General features: G+C 39.9%; 1 protein-coding gene across 1 annotated transcript in view; it reads right to left on the reverse strand.

The window, feature by feature from the left end:
• LOC129673494 (C4b-binding protein alpha chain-like) overlaps positions 1–22,748 on the reverse strand; it is a 50,743-nt gene that overhangs the window by 3,213 nt on the left and 24,782 nt on the right. Inside the window, exons 5-7 of the mRNA XM_055603324.1 lie at positions 21,666–21,712; positions 19,298–19,537; positions 14,596–14,790 (exon numbers count right to left, since the gene is read on the reverse strand). Of these exons, the coding sequence (XP_055459299.1) occupies positions 14,596–14,790; positions 19,298–19,537; positions 21,666–21,712 (482 nt within the window). The remainder of the gene's footprint in view (positions 1–14,595; positions 14,791–19,297; positions 19,538–21,665; positions 21,713–22,748) is intronic.

Here is a 22,748-nt window from a genome sequence, read left to right on the forward strand (position 1 = left end):
CACACACACACACACACACACACACACACACACACACACACACACACCACCACCACCAATAACATCAGCAAAGACACAGGTTATTAGCAGTCATGAGTCATTGATATTTTCAATTTTTTTAATTTAATTTTATTTTTATATTTATTTATTTTTTTATATTTATTAAATATTCACTTTGTATCCCAGCTGCAGCCCCGTCCTTCATCTCCTACCAATTTCACCCACTCTCCCTCTTCTCCCCCTATGCCCTTTCCCTAGTCCCCTGATAGAAAAGGACCTCCTCCCCTTTTGTCTGACCCTAGCTTATCAGGTCTCATCAAGTCTAGCTGCATCATCTTCTCCTGTGGCCTGGCAAGGCTGAACCACCCCCACCCCCCGGGAGAGGCGATCAAAGAGCTGGGCACTGAGTTCATGTCAGAGACAGCCCCTAGTGCTTTCTCAGAAAATTAGGAATAGTGCTATCCCAAGATCCAGCAATACTATAGGATAAACTTACTAAAATTAGTACACCGAAAAAAGTTTAGCAAGAAGGAGGACCCTGGGTAAGATAGCCAAACCTCATTCAGAAAGGCAAATGGGACAGACATCGGAAGAGGGAGAAAACAGGGAACAGGACAGGAACCTACCACAGAGGGCCTCTGAAAGACTCCACTCAGACTCATAGGCAAACTTTGAGCAGAGTGCAGGGAATCTTATGAAAGAAGGGGGCGATAGAAAGATCTGGAGGGGGCTGGAGCTCCACAAGAAAAGCAACAGAACCAACAAATCTGGCCACAAGGGTCTTTTCTGAGACTGATACTCCAACCAAGGACCATGCATGGAGATAACTAGAACTCCTGCACAGATATAGCTCATGGCAGCTCAGTCTCCAACTGGGTTCCCTAATAATGAGAATTGGGGTTGTCTCTGACATAAAGTCAGTGGCTGGCTCTTGGATCACCTCCCACTGAGTGGGGAGCAGCCTTACCAGGCCACAGAGGAAGACAATGCAGCAAGTCCTGATGAGACCTGATAGACTAGGGTCAGAGGGAAGGGGAAGAGGACCTTCCCTATCAGTGGACTTGGGGAGGGGCATGGGAGAAGATGAGGGAGGGAAGGTGGGATTGGGAGGGGCTGAGGGAGAGGGTTACAGCTGGGATACAGAGTAAATAAACTGTAATTAATAAAAATAAGTATATTTTTAAAAAGCAAAAAGATCCAGCTATACCACTCCTAGTACATTTTCAATATTAATGGACTCAATTCCCCAATACTAAGACACAGACTAACAGAATGGGTGTGAAAACAGGATCCATCCTTCTGCATACAAGAAACATACGTCAACATCAAAATAGACATTACCTCAAAATAAATGGTTGGAACAGGTTTTTTTAAGCAAATAGACCTAAGAAACAAGCTGGTGTAGCCATTTTAATATGTAACAAAATAGCCTTCAAACAAAAATTAATCAAGAAGGATGAAGAAGGATACTTTATTCTCATCAAAGGAAAAATTCACCAAGATGATGTTTTAATTCTTAACATTTATTCCCCAAATCCACAATATAAATAAACTGAAGGATAAAACTGACGTGATCATCTCATTGGAAGCCAAAAAAGACTTTGACAAAAATTCAATAGCCCTTCATGATAAAAAGTCTTGAACAGAGTAGGGATACAAGAAACATACCTTAACATAATAAGGACAATTTACAGCAAGCCAATCGCCAACATCAAATTAAATGGAGAGAAACTCAAAGCAATCCCACTAAAGTCAGAAAAAAAGATGAGACTTCCCACTCTATATCTATTCAATATAATACTTGAAGTCCTAGCTAGAGCAATAAGACAATTGGAGAAGATCAAGGAGAATCGAACTTAAAAAAAAAAAAGAAGTCAAAGTGTTGCTATTTACAGATGGTGTAATAGTATACATAAGCAGCCTCAAAAACTCTGAGGGAACTCGTACAGCTGATAAGCATCTTTAGTGAAATAGCTGGACCAAGATTAACTAAAAAAAAAAAATCAGCAGCCTTCCTGCATACAAATGGCAAATGGACTGAGAAAGAAATCAGGGAAACAACATCCTTTGCAACAGCCACAAATAACATAAAATGTCTTGGGGTAACTCTAACCAAGCAAGGACAAGACTTGTATGATAAAAACTTCAAGTCTTTGAAAAAAGAATGCAAAGAAGACATTAGAGGATGGAAAAGTCTTCCATGCTAATGGATCAATAACATCAACATAGTGAAAATGACCTACCAAAAGCAATCCACAGATTTGATGAAATACCCATCAAAATTCCAACACAATTCTGTACAAACGTTGAAAGGATAATACTCAATGTCACATGGAAACAAACAAAAAATTCAGAGTAGCTAAAACAATCCTGAACAATACAAAAACTTCCAGAGGTATCACCATCCCTGATGTCAAGCTCTACTCCAGAGCCATAGTAATATAAACCACATGGTATTTGCATAAAAACAGACACGTAGATCAATGGAATCAATGAAGACCAATACATAAGTCCACATATCTATGGACACCAGATTTTTAAATAAAGGAGCAAAAAACATACAATGGAAAAAAGAAAACATCTTCAACAAATAGTGCTGGTCTAAATTGATATCAGCATATAGAATGATGCAAATTGATCCATATTATCACTCTGCACAAAACTCAAGCCCAACTGGATCAAAGACACCAACATAAAACCAGATATACTAAATCTGATTGAAAAGAAAGTAGAGAATAACCTTGAACACATTGGAACAGGAGACAATTTCCTGAACAAAACATCAGTAGCACAGGCACTAAGATTACCAATCAGTAAATGGGACCTCATGAAACTGAAAATCTTCTGTAAAGCAAAGAACATAGTCAATTGGACAAAATGGCAGCCTACATAATGGGAAAATATCTCCACCAAAATATATAAAGAACTCAAGAAACTAAATACCAACCAACCAAATAACCTAATAAAAATAGGGTACAGAGCTAAATAAAGATTTCTCAACAAAGGAATCTCTGGTGGCTGAAAAGCACTTAAAGAAATGCTCAATGAGCAGGCCAATCAGTTCATGTCAGGGACAGTCCCTTTTTCCGTTACTATGGAACCCACTTGGACACTGAACTGCCATGGGCTACACCTGTGCAGGGGTTCTAGGTTATCTCCATGCATGGTCCTTGGTTGGAGTATCAGTCTCAGAATAGACCCCTGTGCCCAGATTTTTTGGTTCTGTTGCTCTCCTTGTGGTGATCATCTCCCCCTGAGGGGGAGCAGCCTTACCAGGCCACAGAGGAAGACAATGCAGCCACTCCTGATGAGACCTGATAAACTAGGATCAGAAAGAAGGAAAGGAAGACCTCCCCTATCAGTGGACTTGGGGAGGGGCATTCGTGGAGAAGGGGGAGGGAGGGAACAATTGGGAGGGGAGGAAGGAGGGAGCTACAGGGGGGATACAAAGTGAATAAAAAATAAAAATATAATAATAAAGTAAATGCTCAATGTCCTTAGTCATCAAGGAAATGCAAATCAAAATGACACCAAGATGTCATCTTACAGATAAATGTCAGAATGTCAGAAGGGCTAAAATCAAAAACTCAAGTGACAGCACATGCTGGCGAGGATGTGGAGCAAGGAGAACATTTCTCCATTGCTGGTAGAAGTGCAAACATGTACAGCCACTATGAAAACCAATATTTCAGTTCCTCAGAAAACCTCCAAACCCAGTTATACTACTCTTGGGCATATGTACCCAAAGGATCCTCCCTCTGACCACAAAGACACTTGCTCAATTATGTTCATAGCAGCTTTATTTATTAGGAAACAACCTAGATCTCCCTCAACAGAAGAATGGATAAGAGGGCGTGTGTAGGCATGCTTTTTTGGGGTGGGCTACTTTATTAGGTTTTAATATCTACCCTTCCAAACTTTATTCTACCTAATGTCTTCCAATCCCACACCCCAACACTAAGTAGGAGAGAAAAAGGTTAGAGGAAAAAGGGGCATAGACCTCTTTAGACTCCTTTTCACTGATTGGTGGCATTAACCCAACCATCATCATAATACCCTGCAACCTAGAAAACCAGTAATAGTAAAAGAGCAGCAGTAACCAGTAGCACTGGGTACTAGCAGCAGCAGGGACCAGCAGCAGCAGGGGTAGCAGCCACCACAGGCCCTTAGGGCTCTGCCATTTTTACCTCTCCAGAGTCTCCCAAATTAAACCATCTGCAGTTGGCAAAAATCACACACACCCCCCCCCAGAGCATGAGGCAATCATAGTTAACAGCTGTGGACAAACTGAAGCAGCCTCATATCCCACTCTCGGGATTAAAACAAAAATGTAGTCATAGAACAGAACTGAGTTTTTTAAGAAACCAAAATTCTTATTACAGATGTGGCACATTTACACAGTGGAGTAACATTCAGCTGGTTAAAAAAAAAAAAAAACATGAAATTTGAAGGCAAAAGAATGAACTAGGGGAAAAAATGACCCTGAGTGAGGTAACACAGACCTAGACAGACAAACATGGATGTACTCACTTTTAACTGGATGTTAGTTATGAAGTCATTGATAATCATGCTATAATCCACAGACCCAGAAAGACCAAGTAACAAGGAGAGCTCTAAGAGGGATGCAGGGATGCATGAATCTCCCTGGGGATGGAAAATTGAATAGATTTTGTGGGTGGGCTAGGGTTGGGGGTGGGCATGGGAACAAGAAGGATTAGGTGGAAAGAGAAGGGGAGCGATGGAGGAGAGAGCTCTGGGAGAGACTTTGGAATCGAATTGGAGGGCATATGTGAGTGGTGTGTGTGTTGGGGGGGTGATGTGGAAACTTCGTCTAGTAGAAACTCTCAGGATTCTATGAGGAGACTATGAGTCCCCCTAACAAGGACTCATAGTAATGGAGAATTCAGAGCCTGAACTGGCTGACCTCTGTAACCAGGAAAAGCTTTCAGAGATGAGCCTGGGATACCGACTCAGCCACAAAACCTTCAACCTATAATCTACCTTGCCTGCAAGTTGTACTGGGGCAGTGGAGGCACAGAACTTGTGGGAGTGGCCAACCGATGACCAGTCTAACCTGAGGCCTAAGCACAAGAGGGAGTCCATGTCTGACACTGCCTGGACGACTAGGAATCAGTAGCTGGATAGTGCAAAGACATACAATAGAAAAAACAAATCAATAAGACAATTCCTAACAATGTCCTTATATACCTTATATACCCATAGATGGTGCCTAGCCCATTCGTCCTCAAAGAGGCTACCACAAACAGCAGATGGAAATGTATGCGGAGACCAACAGACCAATATTAGGGAAAGAGAGCCCAAATTGAAGATCTCCATTGAGTCCCTCCTCTTGGGGCTCAGAAAACTAGATGGAAAAGAGGAAGGAAGAAATACATGAGCCAGAGGAGTCGAGGCTACCAGGAGAACACCGTCCACAGACTTCCGCTAAGCAGGGCTCACATGGGCACCCAGAGACTGAAATAGCTACTTCGGAACCTGCACATGTACTAGGTCCTTGCACATACGTCATGGTTGTTAGTTTGCTATTTTTGCGGGACCTCTGACAGTAGGAGTTGGGGTGTCGCTGTCTCTTTCGTCTGTTCTTGAGACCATTTTCCTCCTACTGGAGGCATATAGAGAGGAAACAAACAAACAAAAAAATAGGAGCCATTATAGAAAGACAAGAATCCACATTCAAACAGATGAAGGAAATGGTGCAAAGCATGGAAACAGAATTAGAATCTATAAAGAAAACACAGAGAAATCCCTGGAACTGGAGAACTTAGAGAAAAGATCAGGAACTACAAAGGTAAGCATCACCAATAGAATACAAGAGATGGAAGAGAGAATCTCAGATGCTGAAGATACACTTGCTGAAATTGATACCTCCCTCAAAAAAAAGTAAAATCAGAAAAGTCCCAAACACAAAACATCCAAGAAATCAAGGACGCCATGAAAAGACGAAATCTAAGAATAATAGAAATAGATGAAAAAGAAGACTCCAAGCTCCAAGGACCAGAAAAAAAATTTTAAGAAAAATCATAGAAGAAAATTTTCCCAACTTAAAGAAAGAGATGTCCATAAACATACAAGAAGCCTACAGAGCACCAAATAGACTAGACCAGAAAAAAAAATACCTCATGTCACATCATAGTCAAAACGTTAAACCTACAGAACAAAGAAAAAATATTAAAGGCAGCAAGGGAAAAAGGTCAAGTAACATATGAAGGTAGACCAATCAGTATTACACCAGACTTCTCATCAGAAACTATGAAAGCCAGGAGGGCCTGAGCAGAGGTCATGCAGTCTTTAAGGAAACACAGATGCCAACCCAGACTACTATACCCAAAGCTTTCAATCAACGTAGATAGAGAAAAAAAAATATTCCATGAAAAACTAAATTTAAGCAATATCTACACAGCAACCCAGCCCTACAGAAGATATTAGAAGCAAAACTCCAATCCAATGAAAACAACTACACCAAAGAAAATATAGGATACAGATAATTTCCCAAGAAAAATTAAAAGAAAACAAGCAATGAATCACAGTAAGACCACCAACTCCACAATAAAAAGAAATAACAGTCATTGGTCACTATTATCTATCAACATCATAGTTGAGTGGACTCAACTCTCCAATAAAAAGACACAGACTAACAGAATGGTTGCAGAAACAGGATCCAACATTCTGCTGCATCCAAGAAACACAACTATGCAACAAAGATAAACACTACCTCAGAGTAAAGGGCTGGAAAAATGTTTCTCAAGCAAATGGACCCAGAAAACAAGCTGGGGTAGTGATCCTAATATCTAATAAAATAGACTTTCAACCAAGATTAATCAAAAAAGATGAGGAGGGGTACTTCCTTCTCATCAAAGGAAAATTCCAATAGTAGGACATCACAATTTTGAACATTTATGCCCCAAATACAAGATCACTTACATTTGTAAGTGAAACATTATTAAAGCTGAAGTCACACATTGATCCCAACACCTTAATAGTAGGAGACTTCAACACTCCACTCTCACCAAGGGACAGATCATCCAGTCAGAAGCAAAACAGGGAAATAAGGGCACTTACAGAGGCCTAAATCAAATGGACCTAATAGATGTCTACAGAACTTTTCACCCCAAATTAAGAATATATCTTCTTTTCAGCATTTCATGGAACCTTCTCCAAAATAGACCATATAGTTGGTCACAAAGCAAGCCTCAGCAGATACAAGAAGATTGAAACAATCCCTTGTATCCTATCTGACCATCATGCTCTAAAGCTGGACCCAGCAACAACAGAAACAGCAAAAGCCTGCACATACATAGAAACTGAACAACTCACTACTCAATAACAGCTTGGTTAGGGAAGTAATAAAGAGAGAGATTAAAGACTTCCTAGAATTCAATGAAAATGAAGGCACAAACTTATGGGACACAATGAAGGCAGTGCTAAGAGGAAAGATCATAGCACTAAGTGTCTTCAAGAAGAAATTTGAAACATCTCATACAAGCAACTTAATGGCCCAACTGAAAGCCCTAGAAAAAAAAAAGAAGCAGATACACCCAAGAGGAGCAGACGGCTGGAAGTAATCAAACTCAGGGCTGAAATCAATCAATTAGAAAGAAATAAAACTATTCAAAGAATCGATGAAACCAAGAGCTGGTTCTTTGAGAAAAGCAACAAGATAGACAAGCCCTTAGCCAAACTAACTAAAAGGCAGAGAGAAACTATCCAAATCAGCAAAATCAGAAATGAAAAGGGGACATAACCACAGACATTGGGTCGTACTACAAAAGCCTATACGCCATAAAATTTGAAAATCTAAATGAAATGGACAATTTTCTTGATAGATTCCATCTACCTAAATTAAGTCAAGATCAGGTAGAAAGATTGAATAGTCCCATATCCCTCAAGGAAATAGAAACAGTCATCAACAGTCTCTCTTCCAAAAAAAGCTCAGGGCCAGATGGTTTCAGTGCAGAATTCTACCAGACCTTCAGACAAGAGCTAATTCCAATTCTCTTCAAACTATTCCAACAAAATAGAAACAGAAGGAACATTACCAAACTCATTCTATGAAGCCACAGTCACCTTGGTACCTAAACCACACAAAGACCCAACAAAAAAAGAGAACTTCAGACTTATCTCTCTTATGAACATTGATTCAAAAATACTCAATAAAATCCTTGCAAACCAAATCCAAGAACACATCAAAGATATCATCCACCATGACCAAGTAGGCTTCATCCCAGGCATGCAAGGGTAGTTCAATGTATAGAAATCCATCAATATAATCCACCATATAAACAAACTGAAGGAGAAAAACCACATGATCATCCCCTTAGATTCAGAAAAAACATTCCACAAAATCCAACACCCATTTGTGTTTAAAATTTTGGAGAGATCAAGGATGAAAGGCACATATCTAAACATAGTAAAGGCAATAGACAGCAAGCTTATAGCCAACATCAAACTCAAAGGAGAGAAACTTAAATCAATCCCACTGAAATCAGGGACAAGGCAAGGCTGCTTTCTCTCTCCATATCTCTTCAACATAGTACTTGAAGTCCTAGCTAGAGCAATAAGACAACTAAAGGAGATCGAGTATACAAATCGGAAAGGAAGAAGTCAAAGTATCACTATTCACAGATGATATGACAATATACATGAGCGATCCCAAAAATTCAACCAGAGAACTCCTTCAGCTGATAAACACCTTCAGCAAAGTGGCTGGATATAAAATCAACTCAAAAACATCAGAAGCCCTCCTGTATACCAAAGACAAAAGGGCTGAGAGAGAAATTACCTTTCACAATAGCCACTAACTAATAACATAAAGTACCTTGGTGTGACTCTAACCAAGCAAGTGAAAAATCTGTTTGAGAAAAACTTCAAGTCTCTGAAGAAAGAAATTGAAGAAGATATCAGAAAATGGAAAGATCTCCTGTACTCATGTATTGGTAGGATTAACATAGTGAAAATGGCCATTCTGTCAAAAGCAATCTACAGATTGTATGCAATTCCCATTAAAATACCAACACAATTCTTTACAGACCTTGAAAGAAAAATTCTCAACTTCATATGGAGAAACAGAAAACCCAGAATTTCCAAAACGATCCTGTACAACAACAGATCTTCTGGAGGTATCTCCATCCCTGATATCAAGCTGTACTACAGAGCAATAGTAATATAAACTGCATAGAAGTGACATAGAAACAGCATGGTGTATCAACGGAACCAAATAGAAGACCCAGAAGTAAACCCACACACCTATGGATACTTGATTTTTAACAAAGAAGCCAAAACCATTCAATGAAAAAACAAAAAAAAAATTGCATCTTCAACAAATGGTGCTGGTCCAACTGGATGTCTCCACGTAGAAAAATGAAAATAGATCCATTTTTATCACCCTGCACAAAATAAAGTCCAAGTGGATCAAAGACCTCAACATAAAACACACTAAATCAGTTAGAAGAAAAAGTGGGGAAGACCCTAGAACTCATTGGCACAGGAGACTACTTCCTGAACAGAACACCAACAGCACAGGCTTTAAGATCAACAATCAATACATGGGAACTCATGAAACTGAAAAGCTTCTGTAAAGCAAAAGACACTGTCGTCAAAATAAAACGACAGCCTACAGACTGGGAAAGGATCTTCATCAACCCCATATCTGACAGAGGGCTAATATCCAGTATATATAAAGAACTCAAGAAGTTAAAAAGCAACAAATCAAGTAATCCAATTAAAAAATGGGGTACAGAGCTAAACAGAGAACTCTCTGTAGAGGATTGTAGAATGGCAGAAAAACACTTAAAGAAATGCTCAACATCCTTAGCCATCAGGGAGATGCAAATCAAAACGATCCTGAGATTTCACCTTACACCCATCAGAAGGGCTAAGATCAAAAATTCAACTGACCTCAAATCCTGGAGAGGTTGTGGAGAAAGGGGAACCCTCCTCCACTGCTGATGGGAATGTAAACTGGTACAACCACTTTGGAAATAAATCTGGTGCTATCTCAGACAATTAGGAATAGTGCTTCCTCAAGATCAAGTGCAGTGAAAGAAGAGAGAGTTAGTAAGACCTGGAGAGAACAGGAGGTCCACAAGGACCAAATATATCTGGGCACAGGGGCTTGTCTGAGACTCATTCTCCAACCAGGGACCATGCATGGATATAACCTAGAACCTCTTCTCGGACATAGCCCACGGCAGCTCAGTATCCAAGTGGGTTCCCTAGTAAGGGGAACAGGGACTGTCTCTGGCATGAACTCTATGGCTAGCTTCTTGACCTCTCCCCTTGTCTCCCATGGGAAGAGCAGCCTAGCTAGTCCACAGAGGAGGATATTGCAGCCAGTCCTGGTGAGACCTGATAAGATAGGATCAGAGGGAAGGGGAGGAGGACCACCCCTATAAGTGGACTTAAAAAGGGGCAAGGAGGAGATGAGGGAGGGAGGATGAGATTGGGAGGGAATGAGAGAGGGGGCTACAGCTGGGACACAAAGTAAATAAACTGTAGTTAATATAATAAATAAAATATATATATAAATAAATAAAACCAAATACTAGTAGCAAAACTAAAAAAAAAAAAACAAACAAAACAAACAAACAAAAAACCCCTCAATGAATCAAAGAAAAAAAAAAACACAGTGAAAGAATCACCAAGTACTACTTGACAAGTAGAAGAAAGGATACCAGGGGGAGAGAACAATGTTGATGGAATATCACAAATATCGATGAGAAGAAAAGTGACTGTGACTATAATATCCAAGAACTCTGAGATATGAGCAAGGGAACAAACCCAAGAATCCATGAGCTAGGAGAAACACAGAAACACAGGAAACATGAAAATCCAAGAAAAATAATTTTTCCAAGGTAAAAAAAAAAAAATTGTGACTTCTCAACTACTGAACTCAAAGATATAAACTAGGTAAAATGGAGACAGACACTAAAAGCATAGAGTCTATCAATGAAGTTAAAGCAGAAAAGTTACCAGATCTAGAGAAAGTAATAAACATAAAAACTTAAGAGGCATTTAGAAAGAAATAGAGATTCAAACATAAGATAAGGCCTTTTCTATGGTGTACTATAGTCAAGGAATGAAATATACAAAGCCAAAAAAAAAAACCCCACAATATTAAAAGCTGGAAGGGAACATACCTATAACAAAACAAACATCAGAAAAACATCAGGTCTTTTTTTCACTCATCGAGACTAAAAGCCAGGAGACTATGGGATGTTATAGTTCAAGCCCTGAAGAAAGTACCTAACAACTACAACTCCTATATCCAGCAAAGCCATTGTTTGAGTTGTGTCTCTTGCTGCTGTGATAAAACAACTCAGGGTGAGACTACCTTGACTCACAGTTTCAGGGCCATCACTGTGAAGAAGTAAGGCAGCAGGAACTTGAAGCCACTGGCCACGTTACAACCATAGTCAGGAAGCAGAGGGGAACAAATGCCCACACACTCAGCTCATCCTTGCCTTTTCCTCAGCCCAGGGCCCGGCCTATAAAATGCTACCACCCATACTCAATCGAGGTCTTTCCACCTGAACATGATCAAAATAATCCTCCCCACCCTGATGTACACACTAATAGGCCTACCTAATCTAGTCAATCCCTCACTGAGAGGCTCCTCTCAGGTGGTTCTAGCTGGCAATTAAAAATGACCATAACAGCCATCTTTTGAAACTAACAGAGAAATAAAGATATTTCAAGTCAAGCACAAACCAAAGCAGTTAGTACCACCAAGCTAGTACTTCAGAAGACATGTAAATGAACACTATACAGAAGAGCTAGACATTTTCAATGACAAGAACACAGAAAATAATAAATATCATGAGAGAAATATCTGAACAAAATAGAGCTAGGAAGGAATCCATCATGTCCCACAGTAAACAAACCCCTAAAACTAATAGTGGAGAAAATGATGAGCAAACATAACTCAACTGACCAGGAAAAAATCTCAGGGATTGGTAACTGTCTTCATAATAACAGACATGTTAATGTTTCAAGTTACCAACAGCAAGACAGATGCTAGTTGACTGATTTCGCAAACTAGACGAAACTTGCTGTGCTCAGAAAGAAGTTGCTCAGCTACAAACAGAAGCTACGAATTAAGAATAGTCCTGTTTGTTTAGCACTTCTTTGTTCTTATGCCACTTATTGTAACCACAAGATCTTGCCCAGGTGAACTATGATGTAGAGGTTTGTCTGAGAAAAGCACTGAATCAATGATTCAAAGTGCTTGCTTGCTTGCAATGCAATCACTGGACCCTGTATGTAGAGGCCAGCTTGCTGTATTCTGTTCTGTTCTGTGAGTTTTGGGTACAGTCACTGTACCATGTATATAGAGTACAGCTTGCTATATTCTGTTTATTCTCATCTGTGGGTCTTTGGAGAAAAGCCAGTATTTTGGGGAAAGACAAAAAGATTTTTGAACATATAGAAAAAAAATGTAAAAGGAAATGATTTAACAATCAAAGACTGGGATTGACTCTCTGCTCTAAGAAAAGAAAAAAGAAAGGAGAGAAAGAGAGAGCAAAAAAAAGCATGAGCAGACGTCAGAGAAACTGCCTCTTGAAATGAGTCATCAGTCAGCTTGTACCTGCCCCTGTGTGTGAAGCCAATTCGTTCCTCCCAATCTTGAGACCCACAACTGACTGAGGCTGGTCCCTGGCAAATAATTTCTCCCCTATCCCCTATTTCCACTCAATTACATGTTTATTTTTTAATATGCTGAGCTTACTTAATGCTTTCAACATGTGCACAGGTATAGAGCCATCTACTGAGGCATGGGTAGCTTATCAGAGACTGCATCCGTGAACAAAATAACAACAAAAACTGATTCTCCATTTCCCAGCAGCAAAAAATTACTAACGGCGTTGTCTTGTGTCTCTAAATACAAGCAGAAAGTGGTTGGTGGTTGGTTACCCCTGCAACATTTATTTCTCTATTGCACAAGGTGCCATAGCTTGCCAGTCCAGTGGCTATTATAGTTTGCAAGAGTTCACAGCTGGGTAAGACTAATAGTGATCTTCCTTCCCCCAGAAGTGCGCATATCACCTTGCAATTCTAGGAAAGGTATCCACGAGGGCTAACTTATCCCAGTGGATACAAACTTGACTTTTCCATGTCCTATGAGTCAAGTATGAGTGTTGGCAATCACCTACTAATGTTAGGGATCTTTGGCGCCCCACTGACCAACACCTATTAAAGAAGTAACCCATACCCAGCACTGGGGTTTTTATTTGATAGTCTATGGTACCTCAAAGAAGCCCTGCCCTCCTCCATCCCCATTACAGGCTAATTCCATTTAAACTCTTTATATGTGTGTGTGTGTGTGTGTGTGTGTGTGTGTGTGTATCTGTATATGTTTAGGAAACTTATAGTAGTGAGTAGTGAGTTTCCAAGTGGCTTTTAAAAAGTCTTTAGTATTATGTGTCCCCATACTTTCTTTTCTACCCTGTCCTCCCCCTGCCATTTAATGTTTCCTGTTCCACTATCTGCCATTCCCCTTTTCATATCAACTGTATTTTTTCTCATTTCCATTAAAATTCCTTGTCATTGACCCTTCATATTTTACTAACTACTATGGGTATTACAATTTAAACACATATCTAAAGATACAAAGCCACCATCTGCATATGAAGGATAAATTTCATCTTCTAGACTTCATGTTTGTATGTTTGGCCTTCTTATAGTAATTCTAAAGTTTCTGCATGGTCCGTTAATTGTTTTTTGTTTTGTTTTGTTTTGTTTTTCATTTTCTTTGTCGGAATGAGTCATTTCGTCTGCCTCGTCCCTAAGCTCTGAAATGGGACACTCCACTGACAGGTCGATTGAAACCACTTCATGGTGTTGTTTGTGTCCATGCATACATTTTTCCAATCTGATCTATAGCATAAAAATTCCCTGCAATCAAAGTCTTTGTTTTTCCTGATAAAATGCCAAGCTTTAGCTAGATAGAAAAAAAAATTAGACAGTGTTTCTTTCTTAGAAATGTTACTGAGGTCTGTAAAATAGGAATTACCTGCCTCTCTTTTCTTCTCACAAATAGACAAAAGAGGTGAAAGAAGCCAAACCCCTTTCTATACTACTAAGGTGAGAATTCTAGGTCAGGAGTTAGTACCTGTTTTCTCAAAGCAAGAAACTCTGTTAGGCTGACCTACCTGTGGCTCAAGAACTATAAGAAACATGCCAACTTGTATCTGGTTGAATTCACAATGGGCTCATAGGCTTTTTCTTCTGCCAGAACCCCGAGACTTCATGTGAGCAAGGAGATACTGTAGAGTCTCGCTCTGATGAGTTGAGCTGTGTGCTCCACCAGAGATCCACCAACATGAAACTGAAACCTAAACATGCATGCTGCATGGCTTCTGTAGCTATTTCTTTTGCTTGATTCTAAAGTGGCCTACAGAAAGATTTACAGTCTTAGCACCTGAAACTGTGTGGTCACCTTTGGCACTAAATACTTATTCATTGGTTAAAATAGTGTATTCAAATTTTATTTTAAGTGATAAAACTTCATTCATTTGAGGTACAAGGTCCAGTCACTTAGACATTTAATATGTACACAATTTGCAATCCAAAACTCACCCTTACATCCTTGGAATGGGCTCCAGCTGAAATCCTTCTGACAAATCACAGTCATGGACTCTTTTGTAGCATGTACATAGCCAGATTGACAGCGGTAACGTAACACTGTCCCAACCGCATACACACCATCTTTTTTTGGCTTGGAACTATGCAGCCAGAAAGCATGGGGAATGTCTGGGATGTTAGTGCAACCACCTACTCGTGAAATAAGAACAAGAGAAAAGGACATTGTTAACAGGGTTGCCAATGCTCTCAGGGAAAGTGTCTCAGCAAAGAGGGCCAATAGGAACTAGTCTTTCATAGCTCACATATTAAGCACACCAGAAAACGTGTAGGACATTTGCCAAGCTTAGCCCAGCACCTGACAGGTTCTAGCCAAAGGCACTACTAAATGATTTCTGTGTGCTGAGCCAACTGCTTTCAGCAGTAATTCTCTCCACTGTACTGCAGACAGCTCCATTTCTAAATGGAAGATTTATACTTACTAAACATGGCAGGAAAATGTTCACTGACAGTTATGCTTTCTTGACTAAGGAAACAGAACAAGAGTCATTGCTCTCACCCAAGAGAGCTCAGAACAAGAGCAATCAAAGCACTGGACATTCTTAAGCCTGGGCTTTGTGTCCCGGCCCCTTTCTTTGTCTGGTGCTCTAGTTCATATGTAATACGCACAGCTGGTGTTCATTACATTGTATCTCCAAACATCTGCTATGAGACATAGAACAAAATCCTTCAGAAATTACAGATTGATAGTCCTTTAAATATTCATAGAGTTGTGCAGCTTTCTATACTATCCAACTTCAAGATGTCTTCATTATCTCATAAAGAAACCCCATGTTTCTTTTTTAATATTACTCCTAAATTGAGCTTTTTAAATAAATGAAACCACACAATGTTTTCTTTCCTTTTTGTGATTGGCTTCATTTACTAGACATCATATTCTATGATTAACCCGGGCTCAGCATGTGTCAATAGTTCATTTTTATTGTCTATGATATTCCATAGTAATAGCTACAACAGTTTATCACTGTTGTCCCATGAATGGGTATTTAGGTCGTTGGCTGTTATGAACAATACTGCTCTGCACTTTCATGCAAAACCCTTCTGTGTGGATGTCTGTTTTTATTTCTCTCTGGTAGAATAAAACATTACCCATGCGCTCAAACTTCAGAGGAACTGTTGTGACCATTTTCTAAAATTTAGATTGCTATCTAAATTATTGCTATGTAAAGCTCTATTTTTTTTCACAAATCTTGGTATAGATGCCAGGGTTTTTGTAGTAGTCATTCTGATATTTATTTACTATTGCTAAAAGACCATCTCTACAAGAAAAAAGATGGGAACTTATTCTGGCTGGAAGCATACAGGGAACCAATGAGCACATGAAAGGCCACTGTGTACAAAAGATAAGATGATGCAATCATCCATCCCTAGATCTCAATGGGGATTTGTTTTGCTGGATCCTTGGTTTACATTTTTCTTTACTTTGACTATACCTTCTCACTGCCATATAGCTTCCATCATTTCTAATAAAAATCTATATGTTAATTTTGTTAATGTGCTAGTTTTCTCTTGCTGCTTCCTCTTGAAAGCATTTTCTGGGTTTTTGTTTGTTTGTTTGTTTGTTTGTTTGTTTTTTACATTTCAAATATTTTCACTATGGTATCTTCAGGTCTTTTGAAAAGTAACCTTAAATTCAAGTGAGCTTCTCGAATGTATAGATTTTTAAAATATTCTAAAATTTTTAATATTTATTTATTACAATTTATTCACTTTGTATCCCAGCTGTAGCCCCTTCCCTCATCTTCTCCCAGTTCCACCCTCCCTCCCTCTTCTTCTCCTATGCCCCTTCCCTAGTCCTCCCCCTCCATCTGACCCTTGCCTATCAGGTCTCATCAGCTGCATTGTCTTCCTCTGTGGCCTAGAAAGGCTGCACCCCCCTCAGGGGAAGGTGATCAAAGAACCAGCCACTGAGTCCATATCAGAGACAGCCCTTTCTCCCCTTACTAGGGAAGCCACTTGGAGACTGAGCTGCCATGGGCTACATCTGAATACAGTAGTCTAGATCCTCTCTATCTATACTCTTTGGTTGGAGCATTGGTCTCTGCTGAGCCCCCTAGGCCCCAGTTTTTTGGTTCTGTGGATCTGTGGAGCTCCTGTCTCCTCCAGGTCTTTCTATCTCCCCTTCATTCATAAGATTCCCTGTACTCTGCCCAAAGTTTGGCTATGGGTCTCAGCATCTGTTTTAATATGCTGCTGGGTAGAGTCTTTCAGAGGCCCTCTGTGGTAGGCTCCTGTCCTGTTCCTGTCTTTTCCCGCTGTCTATCTGTTTGCCCTTTTGAATGAGGATTAAGCTTCTTGTTGTTGTTTAGCTTCTTTAGGGCTGTAGATTTTAGCCTATATTATATGGCTAATATCCACTTAAATGTGAGAAAGTGAATCTTTGTGCTTCTGGGTTTCCCCACTCAGGATGATCTTTTCTAGTTCCATTGATTTGCCAGCAAATTCCATGATTTCCTTGTTTTTAATTGCTGAGCAGTATTGCATTGTGTAAATGAACCACAATTTCTGATTCATATTTGTGTCAAATTTGGAAAATATTTGATCTCTTTTTCTCTGAATAATTTTCTCCTGCTTCATCTCTTTTTTTTCTTTTGAAACCCTTGTTAATATTTTTCTTGTTCTCTATGCTACAAATAACACAGTCACTAGCATTTCTATCTATGAAGTCATCAATTCTCTATTCCTCTTTCTTGAGTTTATTATTGAGCTCCTCTTGTAAATTCTCCATTTCGTACTGTGGTTTTCAATTCTCAAACTTTCATTTCATTCTTAATTTATCCTTGTTGACATTTTTGTTGGTGAGACACTGTCATTAAGCTTTCTTTTAATTCTTTAAACAGTGTTTCCTTTAGTTTTTAAACCTGTTTATAATAGAATCTTAAAAATCTTTTCTGCAGTGGGAGGGGCACAGGCTAAAGTGACAGCTACTACCCATGATGAACCCCAATAAAACCACAAAAACAGAAAAAAATCTTTTTTGCTCATTCTTATATTTGGCACAAAAAAGGGACATTTCTATTGCCACGTTTGCCTTTGTGTGAGTTACTGTTTCTGATTTCCTTGTATCTGACCATTATTTGTTGAAAACTGGATGTACAACATAATAGAGATTTGAATACGATTTTTTCCTCATCACCTTCAAGACTTGTTTTTCCCTTCTTTGCTTGTTTGTTTGTGTCTTGACTGTAATGGCTCAGTTGAATCTGTTTCTCTCAAGTATGTGACATTTAATACCATGCATCAGAAAGCATGGCCTTGCACATACATGTAGTCTGAACTACCTGGAACAACTAATTGTTCTCTTTGATACTCTTGTGGAGATCCTAGTTGACCTGCCTTTGTAGTAGTATGCACGATGGCTATCCTTCAATCTCTGAAGTTTTTTAAACAAACCCCTGGAGGCGTACACTGTTTAGCATAGTCCCACATCCAGCCATACCCACCACAAAGTGCACATACTCTGCAGTCCAGAGTCAAGAGAATGAAAGCCATCAATATTTGCTGGCTTTCACGTCTATTAGATGGGAAGTTGGAGGTGGCACTTTGCTGGCCAACCTGCTGGAGTATTTCCCTTCCAAGATGGAGCTGTTCAGAACAGGAGGATGCAATTGCTGAAGCTACCTCACCTGGACCCTCTCTTATGTAACGGAAATTGGACGGAGGAACAGACCAGACGTCTGCCTACTGACATCTGCTGAACAAGCCTTTCACAGCATGGAACTTGGGAAAATTCACAATATTCAATAACAGGCCATCCCAAGCACATCACTTACTGAACAGCAGCTGGGGAACTGCCATTTCTGAGTCTACAGAAACAGTTCTCAAGAGTTAGTGTTGCTAGTTCAATATAGAGGCCTCTCAATGTTTCTATCAAGTGTCCATGAACTTGATGAACACGTTTCTCCACTTGTTGTAACTTCTTTGATTATTCTCCAACACACTGAAAGGCTTCTTTACTAATTTTGGTCATTTTCACAGATGCCACTCCTGATAGAGATAGGCCCTGCTACTTGCTGGTCCAACTGTTTCAGAGCCCTCAGATAAAGGCTCACAATGCCTCCCGAGTGCGAATCTAAGCACACAGGGCATCAGGAGCCTCCTCCCCTTTGCAGGCCTTGACAGGTCACTCAGCCTGAAGTGTTTCCTCATCTGCCAAGTTAGGGCAATAATACCTCCCACAACTGACTGATTGCTGTAATTCTTTTTATGAACCAAGACTGGTCCCCATGTAACATTAGAACTTTTATCACTCCTATAAGGATTCACAAGTTAAGTGTTTTAGAGTATCTAGTACATATAACACTTTTGTACAAATTAGAAAGGGACATTCTATTACCCATCTTTCAAAATCATTTGGTTAGGCAATTATCTATAAACTGCCAAAAATTCATGAAATAAGCATACTAATCTACATCTACAATGTAAATGCTTCTCTAGGACTATAGCATGAGCAACCATGTGTGATGGGTGACCTTGCAAGGAATACTAAGTCCATCCTTCTTTCCAACAAGAGGCCAAGATAAAATTATTAATCTAAATTAAAATTTTTGTGATTTAGGATCTAGACATGCAACTATGTCCACATAAACACATCATCTTTAGATGCCAAACAACAAACTCCTTCATGGACCATACTTACTGAGTTCACAAATGGGAGAAGGATTCCAGTTGCCATCAGCTTCACAACGGATTAAATTGCTGCCTCTGAGGATGGATCCTTTCTTGCAGGCAAACATAATAGCATCCTTATGTTTATAGGTAGTTCTAAGTCCAGAAATAATTATTCCATGTGAAATATTTGGCTGAGCACAGGTGATTTCTACAGAATTATGAAAAAAAGACAAGTAAGAATTAAAAGATAAAAAGTATGGGGAAAAGGCTCAATGGGTGGTGCATAGATTGAGACCCCGTGTCAGGCTGGGAGGGGGATGCCTCAAGGAAGGACATCAGTACCAACTTCCAGGACTGTGCTCTGACCTTCACATACATACATGACACTCATTCACCTGCATATGCACCATAAATGCAGACTCACACACAACTTTCCCTGTAAATACACACACACACACACACACACACACACACACACACCCATAAATACAGACATATATGCACATATAATCGTACACATCCATACACCCCCCCCAACAGATAAGTTACTATCTGGGGAGATAGCTTAGAGGAAAGGGGTCTGCCAGGTGTGCATGTGGTACCCTGGGTGCCACAAACAAATAAATGTATCTTGGAGAACTTAACAGATAAATGGTAATAAGCTATACCACTCCTAGGCATATATCAAAAAATGCTAAATTACACAACAAGGACATTTGCTCAACCATGTTTGTAGCAGCTTTATTCGTAATAGCCAGAACCTGGAAACAACCCAGATGTACCTCAGTTGAGGAATGGAGTACTTTTACACAGTGGAATAATATTCAGCAATTAAAAACGAGGAAATCATGAAATTTGCAGGCAAATGGTGGGACCTAGAAACGATCATCCTGAGTGAGGTATCCCAAAAGCAGAAAGACACACATGGTATATACTCACTTATATAGACCTCTACGATAGGATAAATATACTGAAATCTATACACCTAAAGAAGATAAACAAGAAAGCAGACACGGGGTAAGATGATCAAATCTAGAGAAAGCTGTCAAATACAAGAGGCATTTAGAATCCAAAATGACAAGGGAAGGACATGACAAGAGAAGGACCCCTCCCATACAAGTCGATGGCTCAGTGGGTAAAGACACTTGCTGGTCAAGCCAACTACTTTCATTCAATCTCAAGGACCCACATGGTGACCAATTTCCCTGATTAAAGTGGGCTTTAATATGACAGTTTCTCAGAAAATTGGGACTCAATCTATCTCAAGTCTGAGCTATACCACTCCTAGGTGTGTACTCAAAGGATGCTCTATAATACCACAAAGACACTTGTTCAACTATGTTAATAGCAGCTTTATTCATAATAGGCAGAAACTAAAGAATGGATAAAGAAAATGTGGTAGATTTATACAATAAAATTACTCAGCTGTTAAAAACAATTACGTCATGAAATTTGCAAGCAAACAGATGGAACTGGAAAAAAAACCATCATCCTGAGTGAGGTAATTCATGCCCAGAAAGACAAACATGTATATACTCACTCCTAAGTGCGTATTAGCTGTAAGTAAAAGACAATAATAGTACAATCCGCAGACCCAGAGAGGCTAATAAAAATAACTCCCTGCAGGCGTGGCTCTAAGGGGAATGCATGGATCCCCCTGGAAAGGTGAACTAGAATAGAATTGTAGGTGAACTAGGAGCAGGTTGGGATTGGTAATAAGAGGGACCAGGTTGGGAGAGCGAGGGAGAAAATATTAGGGGAAATGAATGAAATTGGGCATTTCAGGGCAAGGTGGAAACCTAGTGCAATGGAAACTCCATAAAATCTATGAGGCTAGGAGCAAAGACTCCTAGTGATGGGGGACATGGAGCCTGGGCCAGCCATCTTCTGCAACCAGACAAGACCTCAGGTGGAAGGACTTGGATACCAACCCAGTCACAAAACCTTTGACCTCCAGTTTTCCTGCCTGCAGACTGTGCTGGGACCACAGCCTAGAAGATGATCATTATCAAAGAGACCAGAGAGACTTCATCCAGCAACTGATGGGAGCAGATACAGAGTCCTATAGCCAAACATTAGAAGGAGCTCAGGGAGTTGTGCAGAGGAGAGGAAGGAAGGATCTGAGGAACCAGAGGGGCAAGGGACACACCATTAGGACAAGACTCACAGAATCAACTGACTGGGACTCATGAAAACTCACAGATATCGGGGAGCCTGTAGGGGTCTGACCTAGATCCTCTGTCCATATATATGTTATAGCTGAGTAGCATGGTGTGCTTGTGGAAATCTTAACAGTGGGAGCAGGAGCTGTCCCTGATTCTTTTGCCTAGTCGTGAGACACTTTTCCTACTACTGGATTGCCTTGTCTAGCCTTGATGTGCCTGGTCTTATTGTACCTTGTAATGCAGTGTTTGCTTGATGTCCCTGGAAAGCCTGCTCTTTTCTGGGAGAGACAAAGGGGGGTGAATCTGGAGGAGAAGGGAGGTGGGGAGCAGAGACTGAGAAGAAGAGAGGGAGGAAAAACTGTGGTCAGGATATATGAGAGAAGAATAAAAAAATTATAAACCAAATTTAAAAACCCATTAAATCCATCTGCCATGACCAAGTTGGTATCATTCCAAAGATCCAATGTTGTTTCAACATAGGTAAATAGGTAAGGGTAATAATATTCAGCATATAGACTTAAATACAGAAATCACATGATCAGCTCAACTGATACCAATAAAGCCTTCAACAAAGTTCAATCTCTCTGCAAGATAAAATTCCTTAATAGAGTAGGAGTACAGGTCCACACTTCAACATTGCAAAGGCTATAAACAACAAAAAAACACATATGTGGGGTTCTCTGGAAACACCACGGCCAGCAGAGTGTCCATCCATAAAAGGCAAGGAGGAAATTTGGTTCCACATGACTCAGTAGCTGCTGTTGGTTCCAGGCTGTGTATTTCAGGCATATTTAAGCACAGCACAATTTGGGGGAAAGTTTCTTATGATAAATAACTTAATCCCATATGTACAACAAAGCTGAAGACATGACTACTTTGAAACTCTTGAAAAATATAAGTGGTATCTTCCATAAAGATGAGTTTTATAGGTTAACTGAGCAAGTAGGCTTAAGGTAAACAATGCTCAGGACAAGGATCTAGGGGAGGGTAGCACTATTGATTGACTGACATAAATAAGCTCATGGCAAGAGTCTGAAGAGATCAGTGTGGCCTACCCATGCAGAGGCCACCAGGCTATTAACCACATCCATTCCCAGCCTCCTGGTTGGAAAACAGTCTATTTTGAAGAGACAACCCTACATGCTTGACATTCCTGTTTTTCCTTGTGCTTATCTGTGAACACAAGTACCTATATGCTTCCTATGCCTATGGCCAATATCATAGTAAATTGGAAAAAAAAAAAAGAGTATTTCCTCTAAAATCTGGAGTGAGACAAAGGTGCCTACTCTTGCTACTGTTATTCAATATAGTGCT

The sequence above is a fragment of the Psammomys obesus genome, unplaced genomic scaffold (genome assembly GCF_907164565.1).
Source record: "Psammomys obesus unplaced genomic scaffold, mPsaObe1.curated_primary_1811, whole genome shotgun sequence".
In the NCBI taxonomy this organism is placed as follows: domain Eukaryota; kingdom Metazoa; phylum Chordata; class Mammalia; order Rodentia; family Muridae; genus Psammomys; species Psammomys obesus.